Raw genomic sequence first — 10,120 nt, 5'->3', positions numbered from 1 at the left:
ATTTATAAAGTAATACATGTTACACTTAATAATAATGTTAATTTTATAATATAAAAAACTGTTTAATATAAAAATTAAATAATTTTAGACTTTTATTCCATATGAAATATAATACACATACACAAACCTCAGTCAATGTGTGACACTACAACAAATTCAATCTCGTGAATATCTAGCTGTTTGTTCGTATCTGTTGTCTTACATTATATCACGTAAACATTAATTAATGCACACATTCAATTCACTGTTTTATTTTACAAGTAATCTTATGTTAAAATTATTTTAATTTTAATGATAAGTGGATGACCTAAGGAAAGGATATAAAGTTGGACTGTTAGGCAAGTGGAACTCATCCACACTTTAAAATAAAATAAATGGTAGAAAGAAGTTGACTTCTTTTTTCTCCCCAAATTCTTCATTTATTGATCAAATAATTAATATATGATAAAAATGAAAAATAAATTAAATATACAAATTATAAGGTTTAGTATTGTGAATCAAATTATTTTAATGTTAATTTTTTATAAAATTTAATGTCATAATACAATTAAATATTATTTGTATTATTTTTGTAAATATGTCGAACTATATACACGAATAATACATCAAACATAAATTGTAAAAAATAAAATAGAAAAGATTCTTCACTTACTTGTTAGGTATATAAAGTAGGGAACTCACATGCTTCCCTTTGCCATCATCGAAATTATTTTTCTCTTTTGTCATCATTGTGAGTTTGTTGAAAGCATTAAAAATGGATGAGAGCAAATTTGTTGTTAGTTTGATGATCATTTTTCTGGGTTTTTCTTATCTCCTCAATTCTTCTGCTGCTGTTCCTGTAACAAGTAAGGCTAATATTTGAATTTTTTTAGCTTTTAATTCTGATTTGTTTATTGATATTCAAAATAATTGATTTGGTCTTTTATAGGATGCTCCATGCCAAATAATAAGAAACTCCTCCCTTCTTCTCCTTCTGTTCAAGATGTAGTTGTTCAGGTATTTTGAATGCCCTAATTGATATTCTTACAGGGTTTTTATCCTTTTACATTCTTTTACATCCTTCACATGAACTCACATGCTTCACATGAACTCACAAGTAATGGTTAAGATTTTGGTTAATTTGTTGTGTTTTTTGGGGGCAGGATGTAATGAAATTGAGTGGAAGTGAGGAAGTAATAGAGGAAGGGGAAGCATTAAATAACGAAAGGATGTTATTGGCAAGCACAGATTATTCAGGACCTGGTGCAAACAAGAACCATGATCCTAAAACTCCAGGAACAGGTTAAAAAAACATATCATCTGTCTATCTATATAGAATGAGGGAAATTTCAGAGTTTGGATCTGGGTTTGGTTTAGGACAAGTTCGTCTTTTGGTTGTCTCTCTTTGTATCCATAATTATGTTTTAAACTTGTTTTTTTTTTTTATTGTACTTGTATGTTTAAAGAATGTCTGTACTATAATCTAACATGATTTGGAAACTGTGGGTTCATGTTGTAAATTAAGAATATTATGGATTTACGGTGCTTATTATAAATTGAACTCAAAGTTGTGATTAGATCAAGAAATTTTGTTAATTTTTTTATATATATAAAAGATATTAATGGAAGTTAATGTGTTGTTGGAAATTGTGGGCTGTGGTTGTTGGAGTTGAAGTATGTAATAAAGTGAATGTTCCAAAAGTGATCCTTTTCTTGCCTTTATTAAGATGAAATAAGTTATGCCTTAAAAAAATGATTGAGACAAACAAGTTAATAGTGTGGCATTATACAAAAACCAAAAGGAAATTAGAAAAGAAAAACCGTAAGACATTAAGAAATGAGATGGCAAGCATGTAAGAGCATCACTTCCCAATTATACAAGTATTTTAAGATGGTCATGCAGAGATGTAGGCCAATCACACTTACTTTAATGAAATGTCAACCATAACCAATCAACTAAAGCACAACCAAAAACACCGACAACACTCTTTCTAAAACAGCCTACCAATCCATATATTCAATCAAGACTCTCCCTCCATTGTAGGGTTTTGAAACAAGAAAAGAAAAACAAATTCCTCATCCCTCAAGCCTACTCTACTAGGATAATTCAATAATCTAAGTTTCATCTCTCCAATATTGGAATTCAACAAATTCCTCATACATACGGTCTATCCGAAAAGTAAAATGTTTTGGGCAAAATATAAACTCAAAGAACGAGTTTGAACAAAAAGTAATGCTCATTTTCTAAATGAGTCAGGTCTTGAGTAGGATTTTTTTAGTCCCAACCCGTCCCGAATCAGCCTAACTTTCAAATTTGTTGTTGTTTACTTTCATTTTGTTGTTGTTTTGTTGACATTTTGTTATTATATTGCTAGTTGCTACTATTTTGTTGTTATTATTTAGATATTGTATAACTCTTGTTTTATTTGTTAATTTTTAAATATATTTTTAATTTGTTGGAAAATATTTATTTTAATATTTTTAGTGTATATGACATATTATATTTTTAAATTTATTTTATATAAAAATAATATAAAAAATTAATACAGGCGGGCTAGATCGAGCTCAAGCTCGAGCTCGAATTTAACATTTTTAATTTAGACTAAACTTTGGCAAAATTTGAGACCCATTTTTATGTTGGGCCAGAGCTGAACTTAATAAACAAACCTAAAATTTTAGGTCAATTCAACTTAAACCTAATCTAGCTTGATCCATGATTTAGTTTAAATAGAACTTATAAGTGACTAACATGACCACATGCATAATGTATATCTACTAAATGTTCACACTTGAAAATAATGTAATATCCATTTTAATTCAATTAGAGATTTTATAATGAGTATGGATAAATATAGATACAATTTAATTTAAAAATAAAAATATTTTTAAATCGATTTCCTATAAACCGTCTTAAATTTTCAAAGTTTTAGGAATTATTTTAATCAATTATTGTGATTAGATGTGTTAATATATTTTTTATTCGATCTACTTAAAGGTTTTCTTTTAAATTTTTTTCACTAAAATCCAATCTTAAATCACACCATCCACTCTGTCGAAATCATTTTTTTGAAAACGGGAATCGATTTTTGAAAACGAAAGTTGGGAGTCGCCACCAATTTTTTTTGAGGTGAAATTGGGCCACCTTATAAAACATTTTGGTCCACGAATTTTAAGAAAACGGGTTCCGGAGTCGGTTATGTACGAGGAAGGATTAGCACCCTCAACACGCACAAAATTAGTACTTAATCGACTAATTAATGTCTTAAAGTCGAAAATTAAAGATTTGGACAGAATTCAAAATGCGATCCTCATTTTATTGGCTTTTAAAACATTTAGGTAAGTCAAATGTATATTAAAGACCATCTTACCTTGAGTTAAAACATTACATCCAGTACGTTAAGACACAACATTTTTGACCCTCAACTGTGTTCTTGCCTTTAAAACTTGCGTTTTAGCTTTAAAAGGATATTCGAATATTCAAAACAAACAAAGAAAGCGAAACTCAGTACGTTAGGGCACGATCCTTTGAATTCTTTAAATACCGAACATTACCGTTATTTTGAAACAATTGAGAATAAATCTATGAATAAATGAATTTGGGGCAATTAAAATTTGAAAAAACGAAAATAATGGTATGTCGCATGCAAATAACGTTACCATACTAAACTAAACGATGCATATTAACAATAAAACATAGTAGCAAAAAAAGGTTTAATGAAAAATAATGAAATGGTAGTGGTAACATGTTAATAAAGGTACAACAAAAGAAATAAAATAATTATATAAATATAAAATGAAGATAATAGGAAAGAGGATTCCTAATAATATACATATTAATAATAAGAAAATAGTCGAAATAAGCAGAGTGTAATTTTAAAATGGGATTTTCAAAAAAATAGTGTATACATGTAATTAGAAAAAAATAAGAAAACAAATGATAATACATAATATACATGCAGAATAATATGGAAACAATAATAAAATATATATGAAACAATTAATAACGTTATGCATATATATAAAAATAATTTTAGAAGTATTTGAATTTAACGCTGTTGTAATTTTAAAACAAAAAACATGGTAAAAGCCTAGGAAATTATAAGTTTAACACACAATTTCAAAACAAATACTATAGAAAGTAGTTTTAAAATTAGTGCCATATACATCAAAATTTGTAAATAAGATGTGATATAAAAATACATGTAAACATAATAATATGCTCGCAAAACAAACCATGCACATACAACAAAATCTTAACATAAATTATTTACATATAATTGTATAAACATCTACAAATGAATCTACACGAATAATAATCTATATAGTATGAAGTTAAGAATTTCACAAAATATAAAAAAATCATCCGTCAACCATTGATAATACATAATGTGAAAAACCTAATATAAATGATACCTACATGTAAAACACTAATAGATGAAAATATTTAGAAGATAAAAAAACAGTAAAATTGGATCTAAAAATAATAATAATAATAAATAAATTATAAATATACATGGATTTGAAAGTAGGCATAAATACATATATACATACTAGGTAATGCAATCATAATACATTAAAATAAATAGTGAATTTATAAAGAAACAAGTGAAAAGAGGAAAAAAGGAAAAAAATGACCGATTTAAAAAAAAACAAAATCAGAAGGCCAATTTACAACATTAAAAATTGTAATACATTGCATGCAAACAAGCAGGGACCGAAAATGAAAATAAACTACGCTTCAAAACGGTACGTTCCAGCGCGGACTGATTTGTAATGGCGTGTAAGTTCCAGGAATAATTTAAAAGAACTAAAAAAATTGAATATGGCATGATTGGATGCTAGCGTGAGGACGAGGGACTAATGGCGTAAATCGACCATTAGGGGGAAAAAACACGGATCCGGACCCTTCGACGGGTCAGCGCGCGGGTTCCCCCCCTTAATTTCCTCATGTGGCGCTGTTTCATCCTGGGTTATCAAAAACCTAAACTACTGAATGGCCATTAGCCATTTCGCAGGCAGCCAAAGCAAACCTCTTGTTTGCTTGGGTTTTAAACTAAATTTTCGAGGCGCCGGCATCGTCACACCATCGCCGAGGTCGACCCATGGGATCATCGGTGCTTTCGTGCACCTCCACCTACGCCTACGAAGGCGAGTTTGGTCCCTTCTCCAAACATAAAAACAAATAGGAATAGACAATCTTAGCAAAAGAGTGAAAACAACCTTTTAAACTTTGACGATTTTGCTTGTTATTAACTTTTCGTTTGTATTCTTTTCTCTTGTATTTTCTTTCCAAAAAACGGTCTTTTTTTACAATGTTTTTGAAGGCTTTTATAGCCTTTTTACAACCATTTCTTGCTTGTTTGTAGGTTCAGTCGAGCACGTCTCTGATGTGGCCTAGTAGAGGAGCGCATGACGCAGAGGGATGCGCGACGTGCGGTGCTTGAGAACCTCCACGGTTGCTGCGGCTGAGGGTGTTAGCTGCTAGGGTCTCCATTTTTCTTTAATTTTGCTGGGCTTTGGGCTGTTAGGGTTTGTTTTGGGTTTAAGTCTAATGGGTTTAGGGTTTGGGTAATGGTTGGTATTGGGTTTAGAGACTAGGTTAGGTCTACTTAGATAATTGTTTTGGGTTTTAAATGTATTGGGCCCTGGGCATAAATTGGGCTTAACACACTCAATTTAAAATGACTTTTGTATATTAAAAAATCAGTTGAATAATTAATTAACTTTTAATTAAAAATTTTAGTTTAATTTTTGTTTAATTCACATCAGTATTGTTATCAGTATAAAAGAATATAGGTTTGAGGCGATGAATAGTGGCAAAGCTAAGGGGGTCGCAAGGGAAAAATTTTCTATTCAAGTCATTTTACAATTTATAAAATTTTAAAAATTAGTAATAATAAAATTACACTTTGACCTCAAAAATAATAATAATAATTTTAATTTAGTCCTTTAAAATCATAAACATATAAGCTATTAAAATAGTGAAATTGTATTTTACTATCATAAAAATATATAATTTAATTTCGGTCTCAAAAAAATTTTTCTAGCTTCTCCCCTAGCAATGAAGCACATTAATCCTCCTATTTAAGGGTCGGAAAGACTATGAATAGTTAAATTCTAGACATTGTATAAAAAGACTTTTAATTAAAACTAACACTCAATTGAGGTTTTAATCGAATACTAAGGGATGTGTTTGATAAACTAAAATTTTAAGTACTGAATTTTTATTGCTAAATTTTTAAAATGGTGAATTTAAATCATATAATTGTTTGATAAATTAGTAAATATAAGTACTGAATATAAATAAATATTTTTTTATAAAAGTAAATAATAATTTTAAATATTGATATAATAATTGATATTATTTTTTATATGTATCCTATGATATATTAGGTGACGTCAAAGTGGAGTATAGTATTTATTTACAAAAGGCAGGTATGGGATAGGTAAAATTGAAATAAAGTCGGGTTAAACTCACCCCATCCCGTCATCCTATCTATCCATTGCAATATCATTTACCACATCATCATTTGACAAATAATAACAACTTCAATAAATAAATAAATAAACATAATTTATTTATAGAGCTTAATTAATTTTTAAATTTCAATTAAAACCTCAATCTAGTGTTATTTTCATCTAAGATTTGAGTTGATTATTTATTTTTATTTTTAATAAATTTTTACCATTTAAACCTTAACGTAGCTACGTTTGCCACAAATTACCAAATTTAAATTCAAGTATTATTTAGCTAAAATAAGTGGATTGGAGATTGGAATATAATATATGCATTAATTTATTTTCATGGAGCTTTAGGCCTTATCATCCAAACGAGCCCAATTCCTATTAATATTGGGCCTTTAATCACTGACACCTTCATTCCATATGTTCATTAAATTTATTTTTAATATATATTTTCATCCTAAGTTTGATCCCCATTTTAATATTAATAAAATTTTAAAGTAATACGCTGATTGATTTTTAGTTTGATTGACATTATTAGTGTTATTGTCAATTTAATATAAAAGATTTAGATTTAAGCGTGTTTTATTTTTCAACTATGTCATTTATAACTCTACTTTTATTTGCTCAAAATGGGTTTGAATTGCTCACATTCAGTCCTTTTAAGTATTTTTTTTTAACTTCATTTAAATTGGACAAATTGGACAAATTTCATTGTAATTGAATGGAATCGTAAGAAATTAGACTAGATATTAATATAGTAATTTATATGGTGGTTTACGATATTTCATAATTAATGTGTATTATTTTATCATAAATGTTATGATAATAAATAATTTAAAAATTATAAAAAATAAAATTAACATAAAGTTTTCAAAAGTATTTAAAATTAAAACATAGTATAACGTAAAAAGCATATAAAATCTATGTTTCTATGGTTTAAATTGCCATTTTACTCATTTGGGTTAAGTAACTCCATTTAAAAATGATATATATATATATATATATATATATATATATATATATATATATATATATATATATATTCACATTTATTTTACGATTATATTCAAAAACACATTGTTTTAAAAATTAATAGAAAAATTTGTCAATTAAGTCTTAGCTTGATTGACATCAAGATTGTCACTAGTGTAAGAGGTCGTGAATTTAAGTACAATCAAGCGCATTATCCTCTTATTTAAAAGTTGATTAAGAACCTCTAACGAGATTAATGTTTAAAAAATCAAAAAAAGTTTAATAAAATTCTCTCTCTCTCTTTTTTTATTTTTCATTTTGATATATTTTATTTTAAATATAAATTGTTAAGTTTAACAAACCAACATTAAAACTGACACTTGTTATAAAAAAATAAAACTTAAGCTTCCGATTTTATCTAAATCTAATATGCTTATATTTAAATATTTTATTTGGTTAGTGTCACTTTTAATTGAGTTACCGATTCAATTATAAAATTTTAAAATATTTTTTAAATTATAATTAATATTATTATAATTAAAATTTTTCTTTATTTTTATACTATTTTTAAATAATAAATTACTAATTTAAATGCGAACACATATTTAATATTAAAATATAAATTCATTACCACTCCACGTTAAATTATTGTTAAATAAATTTTAACCAAAGATCTTTTCTTTGATCACATTATGAGTGTGATAATTTTTAAAAAAAATACTTAAATTTATTTTTATATAACTATTTTTTAAAAATAAATCCAATATTGAATAAATATCCATAGTTTCAATATTTCTCATGAAATATCTAATTTAGTAGTGGGTAAGAATTTTTTTGTAATTTTTACTATTTCAAATTAATATATAACCCAAACAAAAAATAGGATCATCGTAAATATCGTAAAAATAAAATATATATAAATATATTATACATAGGTATTTTATTTGTTTTTAATTTATGAATAATTTAAAATTTTTTGATATATCATAAATTAATTTTTAGACGTCATTATTTTTAAAATAGGAGCAGTCCATATGGCTATGTATAAAGATAAAGATTGAGACAGTAAGGTTAAATTATTCTTTTTTGCAGAAATGCAGCTGCCTTGCTTTAAATGGTCAAAAAAGTGGCTGCTTTCTTTCTTATTGGAAATTTTGACAGCTTTCTCTTCTTCTTTTCAGTTTATGGCTTTTGATATCAGTATTTTAAGTGTTCGAGGGTCTAGATTGATTCACAAAATTAAAGTTTTAAGTATCAAATTAACTTGTTTACATATAGTTTAGATAAGTAAGACACGAATATAAAATCTTAAAACTTTCAAAACCTTAACCTTTTATTAAGTTAAGACTTTATTAATGCATTTAATGTGATAATTTAAATTATCGACTAATAATTAGTCTCGTTGATTAACATGTCAGCTAATTATTAACAAATAATATGCTTGTCTTATTATTAATTTCATTTTAAGTTTTATATTTTTTAATAAAGGAATTTAGTGTACAAATAGGAAAATTGTATTAGAAAGAATAGGAGTTTAATTATAAATATTTAGAGGTGTCAAAGCGCAACTTTACTTGTAATTTCATAAAATTTGAAGAGATTAAATGATAGATTTATCGATTTAAGGAAGGGCTAAGGTTATTGTCTATCTCTATCTATACTCCTGCCATAATTTATACAATATCAATCACATTTACTAAAAATAAGAAGTTTGTAATTTTTTTAATATACATATTAATAATATTGTTATACCCTAACTCGCCTCGGACACGTGGTACCATGAGAAGTAATTTGAGATGCTTCATATCACCCATAGGATGGTCACTCACCTTTGATTGCTTGTTGACTCCCCTATCAAACCATTTTTGCTAATAGTGGGTTCTCCATTAGCCCCCCCGCTATTAGCAGCACACTCTTATCTCCGAGAAGAACTACTAAATGGTCATTGAAACCTAACAATCTTGTATTGCATCAGTAAAAGGAATGTTAGAGTAGGCCAACACAATACTACACTTGATGACAATCAATATATAACGGGCCCGCCACTTGATTGACCACGTGGATAGACCATCGTCTATATTGCCGGTGACGTGGCTCCACCAGGCTAGGGAACCTTCCCTTGTATAAACCTTAGCTCATGATGTTGAAAGGATCTTTATCTCTCAACTCTCAACTCCCTTAAGCTTTCTACTCCAAGCACATTACAATCCCCTAGTCCTCACCTCTTTTCTTCTACTTTGACTATTTGCTTGTCTCAAGTGAACCGGGTGCTTTATCTCTATCACCATCTCTTTCTTGTTGATTAATCAATATCAACAAATATAAATTATTTATTATTTTAATAGTACATTTTTAGCATATTATTTATTAATTATTTTCTTTTAATTTTTATTTATATTTTTTGTAAATATATTAAATTAAATATTAATATAAATATAAATTAATATATTTTATTCATATTTATCTTTATAATAAATATTAATACATTAATTAAGCATAAAGGAAGTAACACAATTAAATACAAGGAACTATTAACAAAAATTATAATTAACTCCAGTTAAAATATTTTGATTTACTTAATTGTTAACTTTTCGTTTTGGGCTTTCAATTAAGTTGGTTGTTTTGATTTTTTCGATTTAGGATTCAGTTAAAATATTAACTCGATAGATTCTCGGTTTAGTTTAGTGGTTGACAAATATTATAT

The 10,120-nt window shown here is 27.1% G+C and overlaps 1 protein-coding gene across 1 annotated transcript; it reads left to right on the top strand.

Annotated features, from left to right (window-relative positions):
* The first annotated feature begins 649 nt into the window (after nt 1–649).
* LOC108469031 (uncharacterized) lies at nt 650–1,566 on the top strand. The gene is made up of 3 exons (XM_017769919.2): nt 650–845; nt 929–996; nt 1,143–1,566. The coding sequence occupies exons 1-3, from the start codon at nt 755–757 to the stop codon at nt 1,284–1,286; spliced, it is 303 nt and encodes a 100-aa protein (XP_017625408.1). The 5' UTR covers nt 650–754; the 3' UTR covers nt 1,287–1,566.
* Nucleotides 1,567–10,120: the final 8,554 nt, after the last annotated feature.

Source organism: Gossypium arboreum, chromosome 8, assembly GCF_025698485.1.
Source record: "Gossypium arboreum isolate Shixiya-1 chromosome 8, ASM2569848v2, whole genome shotgun sequence".
Classification (NCBI taxonomy): Eukaryota; Viridiplantae; Streptophyta; class Magnoliopsida; order Malvales; family Malvaceae; genus Gossypium; species Gossypium arboreum.
This window is presented reverse-complemented; position numbering and strand designations above follow the sequence as displayed.

Coding starts and splice junctions, on each gene's coding strand:
- LOC108469031 (XM_017769919.2), top strand. CDS start 755: ATGGATGAGAGCAAATTTGTTGTTAGTTTGATGATCATTTTTCTGGGT. Junction 846..928: donor TGCTGCTGTTCCTGTAACAA/GTAAGGCTAATA, acceptor GGTCTTTTATAG/GATGCTCCATGCCAAATAAT. Junction 997..1,142: donor TTCAAGATGTAGTTGTTCAG/GTATTTTGAATG, acceptor TTTTGGGGGCAG/GATGTAATGAAATTGAGTGG.